The sequence below is a fragment of the Mercenaria mercenaria genome, unplaced genomic scaffold (assembly GCF_021730395.1).
Source record: "Mercenaria mercenaria strain notata unplaced genomic scaffold, MADL_Memer_1 contig_2033, whole genome shotgun sequence".
In the NCBI taxonomy this organism is placed as follows: domain Eukaryota; kingdom Metazoa; phylum Mollusca; class Bivalvia; order Venerida; family Veneridae; genus Mercenaria; species Mercenaria mercenaria.
The window spans coordinates 25,889-46,641 of record NW_026460064.1 but is presented as its reverse complement, the minus strand read 5'-3'; the positions used below and the strand labels follow the sequence as shown (position 1 = coordinate 46,641).

Here is a 20,753-nt window from a genome sequence, read left to right as displayed (position 1 = left end):
TGCAAGCTGAAATCACATCAAGTAAAATATTTCTTGTTCCGTTCCGTTCCGCAAAGTACCATTACCTATATAGCTAATGGTACTTTGCGGAACGGAACGGAACCAAGTTAGGAATAAAGCTCAGCTGCATCTAATGTAGAACTGACTAGTCTGAATATGTTATAAACATCAACAGAAGTTAAATCATAATGTATCAGATGTAATCCTTACTTGAAGATTACAACAAGATCATTCTTCTTTTCACTTACATATCGTAGGTGTATACTTGTTACTCTGATTCTATGTATTATTTACAAAACTAGAAACTGAGAATGGGTGCCAATGCTTGCAAAACGTATTTGCTGCAGAAACAGTGCTTGAAATTAGTCTGTTGGTTGTCTGTGGTACAAGCTGAAATCACATCAAGTAAAATATTTCTTGTTCCGTTCCGTTCCGCAAAACACCATTACCTATATAGCTAATGGTACTTTGCGGAACGGAACGGAACCAATTTAGGAATAAAGCTCAGCTGCATCTAATGTAGAAATAACTAATCTGAATATGTTATAAGCATCACCAGAAGTTAAATCGAAATGTGTCAGATGTAATCATTACTTGAAGATTACAGTCGGACAGTTCTTCTTTTCACTTACAGTTTGTAGATGTATACTTGTTACTCAGATACTATTTACTATCTACAAAATTAGAAACTGAGAATGGGTGCCAATGCTTGCAAAACGTATTTGCTGCAGAAGCAATGCTTGAAACTAGTCAGTTGGTTGTCCGTAGTGCAAGCTGAAATCACATCAAGTAAAATATTTCTTGTTCCGTTCCGTTCTGCAAAATACCATTACCTATATAGCTAATGGTACTTCGCGAAACGGAACGGAACCAAGTCAGATATAAAGCTCAGCTGCATCTAATGATTATTTATTGATTTGTTTTGTGTTTAACGCCGTTTTTCAACAGTATTTCAGTCATGTAACGGCGGGCATTTAACCTTACCAGTGTTCCTGGATTCTGTACCTGTACAAACCTGTTCTCCGCAAGTAACTGCCAACTTACCCAGATGAATTATCAGAAGTGGAGGAGGAATGATTTCAGACACAATGTCTTTTATCAAAGCATCACGGAGAACATACGCCCCGCCCGGGGAACAAACTTGCGACCCCGCGATCCGTAGACCAACGCTCTCCCTACTGAGCTAAGCGGGCGGGCTGCATCTAATGTAGAACTGACTAATCTGAATATGGTATAAACATCAACAGAAGTTAAATCATAATGTGTCAGATGTAATCATTTCTTGAAGATTATAGCAAGACCGTTCTTCTTTTCACTTACAGTTTGTAGGTGTATACTTTTTACTCGGAGTCTATGTACTATCTACAAATTTAGAAACTGAGAATTTGTGCCAATGCTTGCAAAACGTATTTGTTGCAGAAGCAGTGCATGAAACTATTCAGTTGGTTGTCTGTGGTACAAGCTGAAAATATTTCTTGTTCCGTTCCGTTCCGCAAAATACCATTACCTATATAGCTAATGGTACTTTGCGGAACGGAACGGAACCATCAAAGAAAAGATCCCACATTCACCCCCACGTCATTACAATGACTGGCGCTAATTTTCCAGTACTGTTTACAAAGTCTTACCCCTGAAGGACAAATCGCCAAACTGAACAAACTAAAACAAGATTTCACATTCATCGGTGACATCATTACGATGAGCAGCTCTGATTTACAAACACCGGCGACAGAATACAACCCCTGAAAACGCCCTATTGATCAGTGCATATTGTAATGTTAGATGCGGGTCTTAAGAAGACCTGCATAGTGCTATGGAAAACTGTTTTAGTTGTTTTGAACCTTGGTGGGCTTGACTAGTCGTTAAAGAGTTAGCTCCCTTAAATAGTTTCACGCCATTTGCAATGCTAACCTCGGCGAGGTTAATTTTTGTAATTTAGTCCATTTATGTGGCCCCTTGGTGTAAGTTATATTTCTTTTTGTTTTTTTTCCACGATAAAATGCATGTTTATGTTTAAAGGTAAATTAAGATGAGCAAATTTCCGCATTATTAGACGCTATATCGCATTATATTTTTATTCCTAACTAAACTCTGTACCCTACGGTATATAAATCGGTCCGGCTCATTAGATCATAATGCACTAAATGTTGCTAGAGATTGAATGGTGCTGTTTTAAAGGATTCGGTGTTAAATTACTGTGCTAAATGCTTAACAGACTAAAGGTTTTGTATTATTACAAGCAGGAAGGTTTAATACGTGTCAGTTGTTCCAGTTACAAGTATATTTGTAAATTGTAATGACTTATTTTTGTGAACCTTATATTTGTGATTAGTATGTTTTTTGTGTACTTTCAACATTCACTCATTTTAATTAACCTTTAAACGTAAACATGCCTATTTCATTGTAGAAAAACAAAAATGTTCATTACTTACACCATAGGGTCGTATAAATGGACTAAATTCGCCCAGTAAAGCAAAGCAAATGGCGTCGAAACTATATAAGGGAGCTAACTCTTCAACGACTATGGAAGCCCATCAAGGTTTAAAACAACTAAAACCAAAGCATTATGTACGTCGTCTTAAGACCTGCACCAAACATCACACTCCAGAATATAGTAAAAAAAGTACACAACTGAAAGCACAAATTCAAATACACATTCTTTTGCTGCAAATCATCCATGATCTGACCCCCAACGCAAACTGTTACAATAATAATATGTTGAAAATAGGCTTGAAAATTACGAAACCACTTGTTATAAATAATAACTACTATACGGAGTTCCGTTATTATATCATCAATTCACTAATTGAAGTATTTGATAGTCCTATTAGAAAATAAATTTATCATTTTCCGTTCCGTTCCGTTAAATACCATTATCTATATGGCTATTGGTATTTTGCGGAACGAAACGGAACCAACAAAGAAAGTCATTTCGTTCATGGTTTACCCCATTTAAGTGACAAATATTTCCCCCGAAAAAACGTCCCACAGGTCGGCGCATGCATATTCTTGTGCTGCAAATCACCTATGAATTGACCATGACCCTAGCTGCAATGTTGTAAAATATGGCTTGAAAATTACGAAAATCTCTGTTATGAATAAAAACTAATACAATCGACATCGAACTTGCGACCATCTCTATTCAGCAAATTTTGTATTAAACGACCTGTCAAAATCCCTCCCGAACGTTTCCAGTATATAAATTCATTCCATTAAAAGACTTCTACTAAACGACTAGCGACCACAATAATGTAGTCCCGACAGGTAAATTATTCGACAAAAGTATCTATTAAGCGATCGGGTATCAAAATTCTACCGCATTTCTTCATTTGTGTAATTAGCGAGTACGTTTTGCACGTGACTGAATGCAATTAACCTTTGTATCAGTAAAACTGACAAACAAACTAGCCATAATTTTCACGGTTTGTGGACTTGGAAAAGTGTTCACGATGTTAAAACAGATTTTGAAACACATAATACATGTATGTTCATAATAAATACAGTTACATTACCAGTTAAAATAACTTTCCTTTTCATCTGACTGAAATTCATTAAGAGACCATTCCATTAACAGACCACTTCTTAGCATTCCCTTGGGTGGTCTCTTAATACAATGTCGACTGTATACGGAATTCTATAATACCAAATATTAACTCAATTAAATTATTTTAATAGTGTCATTAAAATAAATCTATCCTGTTCCGTTCCGTTCCGTTAAATACCATTACCTATATGGGTATTGGTATTTTGCGGAACGGAACGGAACCAACTTAAAAGATATCACTTTCATCTGTAACTTCAGTATAATGACCTGCTTTTATTTTGTAAAACTGTTGACAGAAGTTTGCAACACTTTTGACAATTTTTTTTTCTCATTAAAACGCTTTACAAATGAATGCATATTTCTGTACTATAAACCACCCGTGGTGTACATACAGCAACAGTATTTCGTGTCAAAGAAAAAGTTTTTGATTTAATACAAGAAATTAAGTTGAATAAACTACATAGTTATGCTTCCATAGTTATTATACAGATCTAATTCGGTTCCTGCGACGTTTCTGCGGGTACGTGTTTTAGTTATGTGTTAAGGATTTAAGAATATTCGACTCGTATATAATTTAATCAAGTAAAATGAACACTGTCGTTTTTTTCAACTTACTTGAGGAAAATATTTCATTACATATTTAAATAAAAAAAATCACCGAAAATATGAAAAATGGAAACCTGTAAGGCCTGAAAAAATTACTTGTTTCCGCTAACGGCTCTGAAAAAAAATAGGGTAGGTAGGTAGACCAATTTTGTTTGTTTGTTTGGGCATCAGACTATGTGAGAACTACTTAAAGTTTCTTGTTATATCTTAAACTTTATTCAGTATGTAAAATTTATTTAAGTGTTCCTATATTATAAAAGATAATTAAAAAGGGCATCTTTGTACTAGTTTCAGGGGTGTTAACGGAAAACTTTGAAAATCTTCTTGTCCAAAACCACAAGGTATAGAGCCTTAATATTTGGCCTGCGGTATCATCTAATGGTCCTCAGATTGTTCAAAATATGCCCCTGGGATGAAAAGAGGCCCCATCCCGGTGGTCCCACGTTTTACATAGACTTATATAGAAAAAAACTTAAACATTGTCTTGTCTGAAACCAAAAGACCTAGGCCTTTGATATTTAGTATGTAGCATTGCCTTTTGGTTCCCTACCAAAATTATTCAAATTAAGCCCCTGGGGTGAAAAGAGGTCCCGCTTTGGGGGTCTCAAGTTTTACATAGACTTACATAGGAAAAAACTTTTAAAAATCTTCTTGACTGAAAATTCAAGGCCTAGGCTTTTGATATTTAGTATGTAGCATTGCCTAGTGGCTCTCTAACAAGATTACTCAAGCTATGCCCCTGGGGGTGGGGGGAAAGAGGCCCCGTTCAGAGGGTCATGTAGTAATATTCAAGTAATGATTAAATCTCACACATTATGATTTAACTTCTGGTGATGTTTATAACATATTCAGATTAGTCAGTTCTTCATTAGATGCAGCTGAGCTTTATTCCTGAATTGGTTCCGTTCCGTTCCGCAAAGTACCATTAGCTATATAGGTAATGGTATTTTGCGATACGGAACGGAACAAGAAATATTTTGCTTGATGTGATTTCAGCTTTTACCACAGACGACCAACTGACTAGTTTCAAGCACTGCTTCTGCAACAAATAAGTTTTGCAAGCATTGGCACACATTCTCAGTTTCTAAATTTGTAGATAGTACATAGAATCCGAGTAGCAAGTATACACTTACAATCTTTAAGTGAAAAAAAAGAATGATCTTGCTGTAATCTTCAAGTAATGATTACATCTGACACAGTATGATTTAATTTCTGTTGATGTTTATAACATATTCAGACTAGTCAGTTCTACATTAGATGCAGCTGAGCTTTATTCCTGACTTGGTTCCGTTCCGTTCCGCAAAGTACCATTAGCTATATAGGTAATGGTATTTTGCGGAACGGAACGGAACAAGAAATATTTTACTTGATGTGATTTCAGCTTGTACCACAGACGACCAACTGACTAGTTTCAAGCACTGTTTCTGCAACATATAAGTTTTGCAAGCATTGGCACCAGTTCTCAGTTTGTAATTTTGTAAATAGTACATAGAATCCGAATAACAAGTATGCACCTACAATCTGTAAGTGAAAAGAAGAAATTTCTTTCTGTAATCTTTAAGTAATGATTACATCTGACACATTACGATTTAACTTCTGGTGATGTTTATAACATATTCGGATTAGTCATTTCTACATAACATGCAGCTGAGCTTTATTCCTGACTTGGTTCCGTTCCGTTCCGCAAAGTACCAATAGCTATATAGGTAATGGTATTTTGCGGAACGGAACGGAACAAGAAATATTTTACTTGATGTGATTTCAGCTTGTACCACAGACAACCAACTGACTAGTTTCGTGCAATGCTTCTGTAGCTCATACGTTTTGCAAGCATTGACACGCATTCTCAGTTTCAAGTTTTGTAGATAGTACATAGGGTTACAATTATATTGATACAGCTACAATTAAACTGTAAGTGAAAAGAAGAACAGTCTTCATTTGTCACTAACATGCGACTAACCAGGACAATGAATCGAATGCGATAGATTATTTTTTATCAGAGATGGTGGTCTGATTAGTTTGAAAGCATTGTTTTTTACATTTTGATTATACCCCGTGGGGTGCCTCTTAACTTGTTCCGTTCCGTTTCGTTCCGTTCCGCAAAGTACCATTAGCCTATTTGTATTAATCAATTCTGAACTTCTGCAATTATAATATAATTATTACCAATAGCCAGATTTTTTTTGTCTAAAATCTGATATTGATTATACCTTATGTTCTGGATATATGCAAGTGAAAGAAAATTTATTTCTTACCGTGTCTAGGGACTTTGCTAACGTTTGCTTCGATTATGCTCCCTGCTATCCCCATTTTAGATTCACGGACGTAGACTGGCCTTTCTGGTAGATTTTCTGGAGGTGTGAAAAGCGTCTCATATTCAAAGCGTAGATGGTTAAATAGCTTTTGATTGCTTGAAAAGAAAAATCAGTTTGAATCAATAAATAAAACTTCTTCAGTCTTTGTGCAAACTTAAATGGAACAGTCAGCTAAGTATCTTTGTTGAAAAAAAAAACGTAAGAATACCTGATGAAATGGTAATTTCAGGATAACGTTTCAATCTACGTTATCTTTAGAAATAGTTCCATTTAAATCGGTATTTTTACCTCCAAATAATGTCTCTTTTGCCTGGATCCTTCTCCTCAAGGCCTTCCAATGTAAACATAAAATCAACTCTGTTGTCGGTTCTTCTGATATGAGATATTGTAACGTTGCTCTTACCAACTATCGGTCTTAGTTCTGTGTGTGATGAATTAACTGTATTAAAAGAACACAATTAACGTCTTTAGAATATACACAGAACGAAATGGTGTATACATTTTTGCTGTAAGTATATGGTATATAGCGGCTAGATTTGTCTTTAGGCAAAGTTATAAAAATAAAAAAAAATGCCGTTAATTATCTCAAACTGATAAAATATACAAAAGACTAAACCACTTTCCTCTTAAAATTTAATTTGTACGACACAAGAACAATTTAACGATCTGAGACTTGACCTTTAATTCTAGATATATTAAGGTAGTTCAATACATAGACTTGAATAAGGTAGTGATGCTGCTTTCTTTTTGCGATGGTCTGACATATTTTACGCACAAAATGACCTACGTTTATACAAAAGAGAAATTAGACACATAGAACAAACTCGCAAAATGCTTACATATGATACAACCGTCATAATTACTTTGACTTTCAAAGCCTGGTTCGCATGTACATTGTGTACCGCTTTTACAATCTCCAGGGTAACAAGGGCGTTTGTAGGAGCACGTTACTAAAATTAAAAACTTCAAATGACATGTTTTAAGTCTGATAACCTTTAGAATAAAATATATTTGTACAAAAGGTAGACATTTTATGGACGATGGCCTGCTGTTTCATCAATTTGGATTTTAATCGGTCCATGATAGCACTGAAACTGGTAGATACATATTCTAGCATAAGATTAACATCATCATGGTAACTGAATTGTGCCTTTTTTTATATTTAAAAGTAGTCTATTTAAAATTTAAATAGCGTCTGAAATTTTACTCGTAGCATTTAAAATTCTCCTTGTCGTTTGTTAGTTTGTTTGATATCTGATGTAAGTCATTGTTATAAAAAACTAATGTAATTTAGAAACTTTTTATACAGAAACTGGGCAATACACCAATAAGTTTGGTACAATGATAGTTGTAAAACTAGTGTGATTACTGTAAAATTGAATGATACAATATGTAAATGCTAAATTTGCTTACAAGATGCACACCCTATTCCTTGAGACCAGCTTGGACAGTCACAGTCATTTGGATTTACACACGTTCCGCCATTTTGGCAATTGGGCCGGCATACAGCTTTGAAGAAATCAAACACATTTTAAGATAAGTTTTAATGCTTTAGCTGAAGGAACAAAATGACTAAAGCTAATAAGACTCTCCTTTTCATTTTCCCGACATATTCCTCACATAATTTAACGAAGAAACCATAGAAATCAAGTAAACCTTTACATCAGGGTCCGTAGTAACCGATAGGTTCGCAAACTGAAAATATTTTTTATATCTAACGATGCATGCTTATTTATGTAGTTTCAAAATACGTGAAGAAATTTTGAACCTATTTAAACAAAATCATGTTAACAGGATTACGATAAGTCAACAATTTTGCATTTTACTGGCAATATATAAATTTCAAGCATGAGAGTACGATTCTTCAGTTTTTATTAAATACCAAAATAACCATATTAGCCAAACAACTGTATGGAAAAGAAGCACGAAAAAAAACCTACTAAATCTTCTCGATTTTTTGTTAATATCGTGACTGGCGTCTATTTTACTAGCTTCGCTTTTTTTCTATGAAAATGTTTGTATCATTTTATTTATTTCACGATCTAAACCCAATTTCATACATTTACAAACATGCACATGGATCTATACGTCTGGAATTAATAAAAGAGGGAATTTCGTCTTAAGGCAGTAAATTCATTAAAAAACAAAATGTTTCTTTATTCTACATTATGTTAAAAACAAATTTGAGTGTGTTTTTTATTTGACCCTGTAATCGTGTGCGTGTGCCTGTGTGTAGCTTTATCAACATCACTTAAAAGAAACTTGGCCATGCACACGCGTTTTGCGTAAAATTGAAGACCTCTTGTTAGTAACGATTTTTTTTTTAAATTTCAAACGTTTTTTGTATTCAAACTAATTCGTTTATCAACAAGACTTTAGCCCAGAGAAAAGTACAGAATAAAATGTCCGAAACATGCAAATCGCATGCGACACTTTTGAAATGAATTCTGTGCGAGAGTTTACAAGTTTAATTACAGACGGTTTCCGCATGTTTTGTTCCTTTTAGATGTCAAGCTTACATCTTTATCGTGAAGATTTTTGTAGCTAAACTGTGAAGGAGAATATTTTCAATTATTAGATTTTTATCAAATTTTATATCAATGGAGATTTTGTACCTAAACTGTGAAGATTTTTTTTTAATTATTGCTTATTTTATAAATGAACTCGACTCAACCTGATAAACAGAACACTTACGAATGTTACAATTTTGGTCCCCGTTATGTGTCCATCCTGGCCGACAAAATTTGTCGTTGTAGTATTCGGTTTTCCAGTAATATCTCCAGCAGGAACAACCCCTGTTATCATATCAACTTAAAAGCTATTTTCAATAATTTCTACTTGCCCTATAACAATACCAACTATACAAAAAAGTATAGATAATTAGTTAATATAAATATCAGGATAACAATGGTGTTAAATAATAGAAATGGATGACTAATCAAACTAGTGCGACAGATTAACAATTGTTAGTTCTTTCCAACTAATTCAAAGTGTGAAGTTTTTGCTAGTATATATAAATAAGCTACACACAATTTCTAAAAGTTATACTTACCACCACCAGTACCAGCAGGCACAGTATCTTATCCTCACTCTTCTACTACGTTTTATTGTGTAATAATTGCTGGAATTAAAAAAAATGTGGTTTTCCTTATTATTACATGCGACGAGAATAATTTTCCAACAGGATGATGTGACTTGATTCACCGAAAAAAACGTGCTATTTTGATAGTTATGGAATAGTAAATACTACGAGATCAACATAGAAATAATAAAATAATTTCCGTAGTTCCAAAATTTATTTCTCATTAAGAAACGACAGTAGAGCTTATTTCTTGTGTTCATGTTGATGTCCAAAAACTATTTTAAATCCCTAGACTAAATCTCTCGCTCGGGCTCAGACATAGTTATACTGCAGATGTTTACCTATTGAAAATGCTTATTCGTCAAAAGAAATAAGATAGACAAAATTATCCAACTTACCGTTTGACTCAAATTAAAATCAAAATTAATTTTGTTGCTGCTTTGCCAATTTATATTAATCAAGGCTTTTGTTACAGTTTGTGCGGTTTTCAATCTTTTTGCTTACGGCCATTAGCCTAATAAACTTGTTTACCGCTTTGTAATCTTTTAAGTTTAAACATTTGACAGCTTAAAACAAAATATGAGATTATCTTAGCATAAAGACGTTGATAAAATCAAGTGGTTTCTTATTCTGCATGCAAATTTGTCCTCTCGATTTGCAAATTATCCACTTTGAATATAAATGTATCTAATAATATCATCCGTAGTAAGGGTTTAACAATAATATTTAATTAATTGGTATCATCTGTGAAAGGAACGTCACAGATACTATTACAGAAAGTGAATTTTTCAACTAATTAAGGAGCAATAACATTGGCGCCGACTAAATCAGCTGAAAAGCATCATCCTGATAATATGAACATTAACATAAAACTTATAATCTAAAGCTAATATACATACAAAGATATGGTTTATCACATTCAGAGGCAATTACTGTGATAATACTAGGTTAAAACAAGACGAATATTTGATGCATGGCATCAAAGAAGCCACAATTTCTTTGTTCCTTAGAAATGGCAATATCATAATGCTGTCAAAAATGTAAAAAGCACCTTGAACCAAAAGGTTAACACTCCTGAAAATACCTTTCATTATATTATTTAAAATATTCAAAAAAGCTAAGAAACTGCGAGTCGGCTGCCCAAAACGCTAACTTTATCCTCAACTTTTCATTTATTTTTATGTTGTTTTTTTTTTTGGAGAGGAAGCAGGGATAGTGGATTCAAAATGATGCAAACAGAAGGGGGTCCCCACCCCTTAACTTTCTTGATTTACAATGTAATAACTTTACTCTGATCGCAATTTTAAGTTGATATGTATATATTAATGTTAAATTGTTGTATACCCGTGAAATGTTGCACAATCTAAAGCATACACCACTTATATTAGAAAGCAAAACAATTCAATATAATCCACGCAACAATATTAACAAACATATTTCTGTCTTAGATCCAATAATAGGAAAATGTTTTTTCAATATAAAGGAAAACATAATATTAAAGTAACTCAGTTATGGTCAGTAGTCTGGTGGGTGGTGGGGCGGTAAGGGAGAAAGATATTAAACAATTAAAACGATACAAAATACAAATAAAAATTAACACAATATTCTGCCAGCGCTTCCTGAATTGAACCCCGGCCTATGCGACCAGTATACTAGTTTCACTTTCGAGCTATTTTATAGTATGTTCCACTGATACTTTTACTGTTATGCGCCAGGTGTAGGCTGCATTTTTTGAGCTCCTGTATTTTTTGTGATTTAAAGACAGATATACTTGTTTTACAATCTTGAAATTTGTATAGTGTTCAATGATGTGACCATGATTGGATTTATTTCATTTTATGTGGATTGAATTTGTGTTATCCAGCTATTTGGATTTAATTACAGTTTTAGACATTTATATTTTAATTTTCATCTCAGTAACACTTGCCCTGGAGCAATCATGACTGTGAGTGAACACTTGTCATGGATTACCTACGACAGGTCCATGTTTTTCAATGTAAAACAATCAGTGGACTGCCTGGGGTATTAAACCTGATCCTTTTGTATTGACACAGCTAAAAACATCTCGGGATTTTGCAATATAGAAAATATAGAGGGAAAAGGGGCGGTCAAAATACTATAAGAAGGGTATGGGACGATAACCAAGGAGTGAACCAGAAGCATCTCCGAACGTTGCCGCAGCAAATATCAACTGTCTCCCTGCCGAAACGATTTCAAAATCTGAACAACAATTCTACAAATGTCCAGAATATTATTTAGATCAATTATGAAAGTCGTCCATTGGTCAAGTCACAGAGAAACATTAAAGTGTGTTCCTTAAATTCTAGATCTGTGAAAAACAAAACTTTATCACTATCCGACTATATTCTCTCAAATGATTTTGACATTGTTGCTATCACCGAGACATGGCTTGGCAGTTCTATAGACATAATCAGCATCTGTGAACTCACGCCAACTGGTTATATGTTGAAGCACGTTCCTCGACGTGGAAGTATGCGAGGTGGTGGCGTCGCAATCATATATAAGGCTGCCATTGAACTCCGTCTTGTTGCTTCAACCGGCGAAGGGGACTTCTCGACATTTGAGTACATTGATAGTAAAATTCTTATAAATGGGTACTCCATGCAACTAGCAGTAATATACAGACCACCACCATCTAAGAAGAATGGACTTAGTACTCAAGATTTTCTTGAAAAGGAATGGCCTAAATTTCTGTCCAAATATGCAACAACTGACAAAAGCGTTATTATTGTCGGGGACCTGAATTTTCATCTTGATCTATCTAATGATCGTGAAACTGCAAAATTTAACAGTTGTCTTGAGACCTATGGTATGCATCAGCATGTACTTGAGCCGACCCATGTTGCAGGACACATTCTTGATGTAGTGATTACGAGAGACATTGATGATATTATCTCAAATGTGGAAGTCGTCGACCCTGGACTTACTGACTCTAACGGGAAGCTTACACGTGATCATTTTGCTGTTTCATTCAATGCACGTGTATGAAAACCAGCACCTATCAGAAAAACAGTGACTTTCAGAAAAATGGGTTCTATCGATGTTAAAGCCTTCAAAAATGACTTGAATTCTTTCACATTTCTCGGCCAAGATGATGCAGTCACGGACCTGGATGAGATTGTGAATTCATTTAATAGTAACTTGACCTTACTTGTTGACAAGCACGCTCCCGTGAAAACAAAAACAATTGTTCTAAGACCCACATGTCCCTGGTTCAATGAGGAACTACATGATGCCAAACATATAAAACGCAAATTGGAGCGTAATTGGCGAAGGACAAAACGAACCATTGACCACCAAATATACCGTGAGCAGTGTGGAGTGGTAAACAAGCGGTTGAAGCAAGCATGTGTTAATTACTATTCAGAAAAAATTGAGTCATGCGGGCGAGACCAGAAAAGCCTATATAAAGTAACCAAACATCTTCTTGGTAAGGTGAATGAAACAGTACTACCATCAGGTTCAACATCAAAGGAACTGGCGCAAGCGTTTAGTGACTTCTTTATCAATAAGATTGATAACATCCGGGATGGTATAAATGTCAAAAATCGTTGTCAACAAGTACCATGGAATGAGGAGCAAACAGATCAAATTAAATATCTTGAAGATTTTAGTCCAGCATCTAAAGAAGAGGTCAAACGTATAATCATCAAATCTGCTAGTAAATCATGTGAACTTGATCCCATTCCAACTTGGTTGCTCAAAGAATGCCTAGATGAGCTTTTACAGCCATTGACAAAAATTATCAATTTGTCAATGGAAAAAGCATATGTACCAAAGATGTTCAAAAGTTCTAGAATTAGGCCACTTTTAAAAAGCAAGATCTTGATGTTGACATTCTAAAAAACTATAGACCGGTATCAAACTTACCATTTGTTTCTAAAATACTTGAAAAAGTAGTAGATGCACGTTTAGAGAAACCATCTGTGCTTAAATGGCCTTCATGAGAATACCAATCAGCTTACAGAAAATCCCATTCCACAGAAACTTCATTGCTTAAAGTCCAGAATGATATACTTCAATCTCTTGATTGCAATAATGTTACAATTCTAGTATTACTCGACCTGTCAGCAGCCTTTGATACCATTGATCACGGGACTCTGTTACATCGCCTTGAACATCATTTTGGTATTGCAGGCAAAACCACTTGAGTGGGTGAAGTCCTATTTAGACGAGCGCTACCAAACTGTCTGTATTGATGGAGAGGTGTCAAACCTTGTTTTAATGAAATATAGTGTGCCACAGGCTCAGTCCTTGGACCTAAGTTCTTTACCATGTACACAAAACCTGTTGGTGCAATTTGTGAGAATCATGGGCTCAATTATCATTTCTATGCTGATGATGGACAATTATATCTGTCATTTAAGCCACAGAGTCTGTTACTAGAATTGAATCCCTACAACGAGTAGAACATTGTCTCAATGAAAAAAATCACCTGGATGAATAAAAACATGCTGAAACTGAATGCTGAAAAAACCGAAGTCATTGTCTTGACATCAAAACAAAATGAAAAACTCACTGAAAACATTACAGTGAAAGTTGGCGAGTCTACCATAACACCGTCATCCAGCGTAAGAAATCTAGGCGCAATCCTTGATTCGAAAATGGACATGGAAAAACATATAAATGCCGTATGTCGATCTTGTTATATAAAGTTGCGTCATATACAACATATAAGGGACTACATTACCTCCAATGCCACAAAGTCGCTAGTAAACTCCCTGGTTACCTCACGTCTCGATTACTGTAATGGTCTTTTGTATGGCATTCCGAGGCCTTGTTTAAACAAACTTCAGAACGTTCAAAATGCAGCTGCACGTATAATAACGAGAACACGCCGTAACGAGCACATAACACCTGTGCTTAAAGAACTACACTGGATTCCTGTACCATACAGGGTGGAGTTTAAGATCCTGACCCACACCTATAAAGCTCTTCAAGATCATGCCCCTAAATACATCAAGGATATGCTTGATTTTATACAGACCTTCAAGAAATTTGAGATCACAAAATTCAAATTTACTTGTTGTGCAAAAATCACGTACTGTAAAATACGGTGACAGAAGTTTCCGACATGCTGCACCAAGGCTGTGGAATGCTCTACTTAATGACATAAGAAACAATGGAACACTCTCATCATTCAAAAAATCATTAAAAACACATTTATTTGTAAAATACTATGGACAGTGAGCATGCACATGCATGTGATAGTCCGACTGTGAATTTGTCAGCTTATCAATCTAAATTCTTTTCTTAATCTCGTTATGAATCGTATTTTAAACACTTTAGTGTGTGTTTTCTGCGTAAACTGTTTTGGATGTAATTGTGTTTAACCCAGACAAACTGTGTTATTCGTAGTCATATGCATAGATATATTGCAAGTGTGATATTGTTTTGACTTTCATGTAGTAAACTGTGTTTAGCATTTAATCATTTTAACTATTATTTAATGTTTTAAACACGTATCTTATCCGTATCATTGTTTTATTTTTGTAATTATCTATTGTGCATGTATGTTCATTCTATTGTTAAGCACTTTTGAACGTATATTCTTTTGTATGAAAAGAGTGCTATACAAATATGGTATAATAATAATAATAATAATAATAATATGTAAGGCAATTACAAGCGTACAGATTTCTGTCTAAAAATAGCCAGGCTTCCCCAAAGAGAAATGTAGCACAATATAAACTTGTGTATCGTCAATTAACAAACATACCAACCATGTTAAACCTACAACTATATACACAATTGATAAGCGCAGATAATTAAAGTCATCTATTATTCAGATAGATTTACTCGTAACTTACTGTATAATTCTATCTACGCAGGTAAAACCAATTTGAATAGACTTACATTCCTACATGTATATTTAGAGAGAAAAATATTCAATCGCTAATTTTGAGCGAAGATCATTTCAAATATTCTATTTCCTTATGAATGTGTTTACATTTCTAAGATACGATTGTTGCTGACAATTTATTATTATAATTATGGTTATATACCTGCATTAAAAAGAAATTGAATGATTTTAAAAAATCAACTGATTTTTTTTTACTATGAAATTTTATTAAATCAGTTCGTCTTATATACAATTTTTGTAATCTAAACACAATATTGCATTACAACAGCTGATCCTTAATTAATGACGTCATCTCCATTTGAGAAATTTTTAAGCGTACCTACTGGAAAAAAAAGGTACATGACTGACATAAATTGCTTTTGATAATTAAAGAGCAACAACTCGGAACTGTGCTTGCAGACCATAATGTCATGGATACAAATATTTACATAAACAAAAAATCGTGTACGCCAATTGACATTTTTTCTTTTTCTTTCTTTTTCATTTTTTTTTTTTTTTTTTTTGTGTTTATTTTCCAGAATTATGCATACGCTTATGCCAATATGTTGTTAATTTCAATAAAATCAAAATATGCCATAAAACAATAAATTTAATAATTAAATATTGTAGAGTAAATGTAATGGCGTAGTTGCCACTGACTTTCTAATTTCTATGTTTAAAGTTCAACTACTTACACCCGAACGAGTATTTTATGAAAATCAGAGTTTGTAGCTCTGACTTCATATTTACTGAACATATGACGCACTGCATTGGATCTGACCAAATAGTCATGAATATGTTCAAGAATAACCAACAAATAAACAAACACTTTTTTCTTATTTCAAACGGAAAGTATGTTTACGGATCCGTCTCGCATCTTCGGATTATTTCAGAAGAATGCTCCGAAACGAGCTATAATTTATAAATAGATGCAAAATAAAGCGTGAAAGATCAACAACATTGTATACTATGCCCCAACTATAACGTGATGTTTACAAACATAACTATAAGTAGATTGAAATAAAAGTTTGGGAACTCAAAATGTGTGTATAGGTCCACCATGTTTTTTGAGCCGTGTCTAATTTATGTAGGACAGTTGATTCGCCAAAAAAAGGTAGGAACATATATGATATGTAATACATAGTAAAGCGGTATCAGTAATCGATGAGTGTAAACGAATGCATGGCCCAAAGGATATGGCGTTGGCTTAACAAACATGATTTTCGAGGTTTGAACCTTAGTAAGTTTACATTTTTTAATGTTTTTAATCGTTTGTTTCAACATAACACGTAAGAACTTGACTTTTAAGATGGCGCATGTGAAAGACCTTATTACGGAGGTCTTGCAAACAGTTTCAACTTCAGATTGGTCTAGGTATATTGACCATGTACTGTCAGTTCAACAGAAATAATAGAAGTTAGATATTGCTATAGACGATCTTCCAGCACCGGTGATCATCGTGCTTAACTCAGATTCTGATACATCATCTGACTCAGAGACTGGCACAGCTGAAGGGTCGTCAACAGACACAACAAGTAAAGTTTAAATTATGTAATTATGTGAATTAAACTGAAATAGAAGTAGCAAAATTTTTTAAACAGATATAAACAATGAAAAAGATAAAGTAAATATATAAAAGGGTTTTTAAAAAGAGTCTTCAAAGATTCTTGACTAAAATAAAATTAAAATAAAGTATACCAGAGAAAAATACGACCGTAATCTGGGCTTGAACTCTCACTTCATGGTTTGTAGTCATTAGGCTCGTAATCATTAGGCTCTACCAATTGCACCAGAGATATAAGTAAGTAAGTAAGTAATTTATTTATTATAGTGACTTGTGTTGTACTATATAAACATAAAAGTATACAAAAATATACAAAAAAAGAACACCCAGCCCCATGGGCTTATAAGTCACTGTTAAATACAACAATTATCTAATACAATATAATCAAGTTCACGGTAAACAAAACATACACATCAACTTACTCTATAACAATTGTTCAGCCAGGTATGGACCGAATATCGATTTAACCCAATTTAAAAAAAAAGTGTATCATTCCGTCACGGCTCAAAACACGCGGTCGAACTATAACTGGTCAAAATGTAAATGTTTCTTGTTTGCATGCCAATTACAAATTGGCTCAGTGGTAAAGTTCATCAGATATTTTGCCGTGTGGGTTCGAAACTCACGGCACTTAATTTCCTTTTTATTTTTGCCTAAAAAAAGATTCTTTCTTTTTCACTATGACACAACGACAGAGAAATATCTGAGGCCGATATGGCAATGTGATATTATTAAATGCGTGTGCTAAACATATAAACAGAAAGCGAATAATGATTTGATATGTTTTATAAAGACATATATGCACATAGAAACCATAAAAAAGAAACGAAGAATACGGGAACGGAATTAAAAACTGATACAAAAAAACAAAACAAAACAAAAACAAAAACAAAAATTAAAAAAGTCGTAATGAGGATTCGAATTGGTACAAAACGATTTGATGATTTGCTATTGGTAGCTGCATTCTACTCGACTAAGCTATTGTGCAATATACTTATTGGACAGTTAAAATGAAACAAATACTGATATTTACTTTTCAAGTATTGCACAAGCAATATGAATTGTTATTATATCTATTATCATGAAATGGACGCGTCCTTGAGTTTGCGCGGGAATCACGTTATCATTGGGGATTAGTACGTAGTTTAAACTTCGTTTGAATTAATTTTAAAATAACGCGATCCCGAAGAATTTCCGACCGATTACGGAAACGCGATAAGCACGAAAGTAGGATAAAAAGACCACCCATGTCAGTCTAAGGAAATACAAAAAGAATCATTCACATCTCTGCACACATATTTCAAGGGAATATTGCAAAGCTGTTGTAATGTTTTAGTAGTATATTTCAAAATGTGTAGTATTTTAAAAGATTTGTGTTGTTGTTTTTTCATTTGTCTTTATTTAGCATCTTTAAATGTAATCGTACATGTTGAAGTATTTTCTGTGTTATTTTGTACGTTGATAAATCAGTTTGAAGTTATAAATTGTTTATCAAAAACTTTTAATTTAAATAATGCCATCATATCAAGCTTTACATATATTTTTTTCGAATTTAACGGACCCATTTAACAACATGATTTTATACGGTGTTCTTTTAGGCAATCATTATTTTTCTCCTTCAACATGTGGACTGATAAGGGCGATAAAGCGATAATTTGATAAGGGGGCACAAAGATACGATGCGGTGACAAGATATTGCGACGCACAGGCGCCAAAACACGAGGCGAAGACGCGATATTGACATCACACTTTTGCATCATGATTTCGCGTTTTCGTATCGTATCATCGCACTGTCGTCCCTTCGAGACAAGGGCGAAACTACGAAAGTACGAAAAGTCGATGTTAATATTAATTTTCTAATACTCTGAACTTCATAACTACAATTTCAGTTAGAAAGGTACATTACTCAATCACATTTGTCTCTTCTGAACCAAACCATTCAACTGCGAATGATAAATAATATGAGCCAGTATAAGCAAATTACGGTCAATATTTTAGAATCAGAACCAATAAAGGAAGACCGTGCCAATAAGCACTTTATTGGTTAAACTGATGAGATGAACTAGTATGATAAAGTTATCTTTAATCAGGCTAATATATATTTGCATTAATTCGTAAGTCGTATTCGCCGTTGGCCTTCGACGTTAGACCAATATAACAACCCTTGGACAAATAACACGGCCAATATAAAATCATTTGATTGATAAAATTATATAATAAATGTTTCTATGATTGCAAATTGCGCAGTTTTGCAAAACTATGGTAATCACATTCATCAAAATATGAATTAAATGAAAACATTGCTTGTGAATTTACTACTGTGTTTTGCACGCAATCCTTAAAGCAAAGGTTGTTCACTGGGCTTAAGGTCGTCTTAGACTGAATATATATTATTATGTAAATTGATAATAACAATTGGTCTGAACATTTGGAGTTCTGGAGGCGAAACATAGCATCACGAATAACAAACATTTGTCAATTTCCAAGTGCAATAATATAAAGTTCTACGTTATTTAAAGAGATATCGACATGATGTAAGGTATCACTTATGGATCTCAAACCAGTCTTGAAATGTTATACTTAATTTGCGTTTTGTGCTTTCAGAAGAAAACCCTGAAAAATTTCATAAACTTGTTAAGAATATCTAAAATAAAAGAGTGGAAAACCGGTTTGATTGAGCCTGTTCATGGACGGTAGGGGAAGTGCAAGCTACTGTCCACGCCCTCTAGCCCCGGGTTGAGCAAAACTCAACATTTACACATGTTATAAGTACCAGAATATAATTTAAAGACATCTGCAAATGTATTCATACGGCGGTGCACATGGAACCTTCAATGATGTACATAGTCCAATTCCATGAAAAGCGGCGTATGCCCCCAGATAAAATAATGGCTGTGCCCTAAATGAGAAAACAATGGGCAGAACTAAATAAACTGGAATTTAGAGAGAGGATCTATGGTTATGGAGCTTGCATATCAAGAAACTGCCAAATGATAAAATTAAAAAGCAGGCAGCATATCCAAGGGGTAATTAAACAATACCCAAAGCTTTTTAAGCGGGAGTATTGGAACCATCCAGGCCGAAATGATAAAGCTGAAAAATTAAACAGTACACTAACACAACATAAATGTCTTGCTGAACAATCTGAAGAGAAATCATGTTTCCATGTTATACTTATTTATCATAATTTATGTACATGTAAAATAACTGTTCAAAATATGATTCTTTATGTAATATACTTTTAAAGTCGGACTAAATTTTAAAAAAATAAAAGATGCGATTAAATTTAAAAAAAATAAAAGATGCGACAAAACAAATGTAAGAATTTTAAAACTATTTATACGAACCCTCTCCATGCATCCGAAAAGTCCAACACAAGAAGAAAAAACACTAGTACAGTTGTTAAAACTGTAATTTGTTTCATTTTCATTTTTATCTGCTTCCGGAATAAAAGAGGATCTTCAGGTCTGTCCCTCTTTTTTGCCGCTATACGGAGTTTTTACTGGTGAAAATCACAGCAAAAATTGAAGAAATCGGAGACCACTGCAACAGAAAATCAAATTTGTTCGTACGTTCGAACAAAATTCCAAATAAAATTTACAAATTCTTGTTCATTTCTCACATTTTTAAATGCAATTTGGAATTTTGTTCGTACGTACGAACAAATCCTGGCTGTTCGTACGTACGAACAATAATCCATATTCCGTATTATTTTTCAGTTCTGACATGCTGTTCAAACAGCTCAGATTTGTTCGTACGTCTGAACAAAATTCCAAAAT

At 34.0% G+C, this 20,753-nt stretch overlaps 1 protein-coding gene across 2 annotated transcripts in view; it reads right to left on the bottom strand.

Annotated features, from left to right (window-relative positions):
• The window catches only part of LOC123564847 (epidermal growth factor-like protein 7), a 52,914-nt gene that overhangs the window by 19,373 nt on the left and 12,788 nt on the right, over positions 1-20,753 (bottom strand). For both annotated transcript variants that reach the window (XM_053533107.1, XM_053533106.1), the window contains exons 2-8: positions 20,322-20,517; positions 9,518-9,586; positions 9,160-9,260; positions 7,879-7,974; positions 7,305-7,415; positions 6,754-6,904; positions 6,406-6,560 (exon numbers count right to left, since the gene is read on the bottom strand). In XM_053533107.1, the coding sequence (XP_053389082.1) occupies positions 6,406-6,560; positions 6,754-6,904; positions 7,305-7,415; positions 7,879-7,974; positions 9,160-9,260; positions 9,518-9,586; positions 20,322-20,404 (766 nt within the window). In that variant the 5' untranslated portion in view covers positions 20,405-20,517. The remainder of the gene's footprint in view (positions 1-6,405; positions 6,561-6,753; positions 6,905-7,304; positions 7,416-7,878; positions 7,975-9,159; positions 9,261-9,517; positions 9,587-20,321; positions 20,518-20,753) is intronic.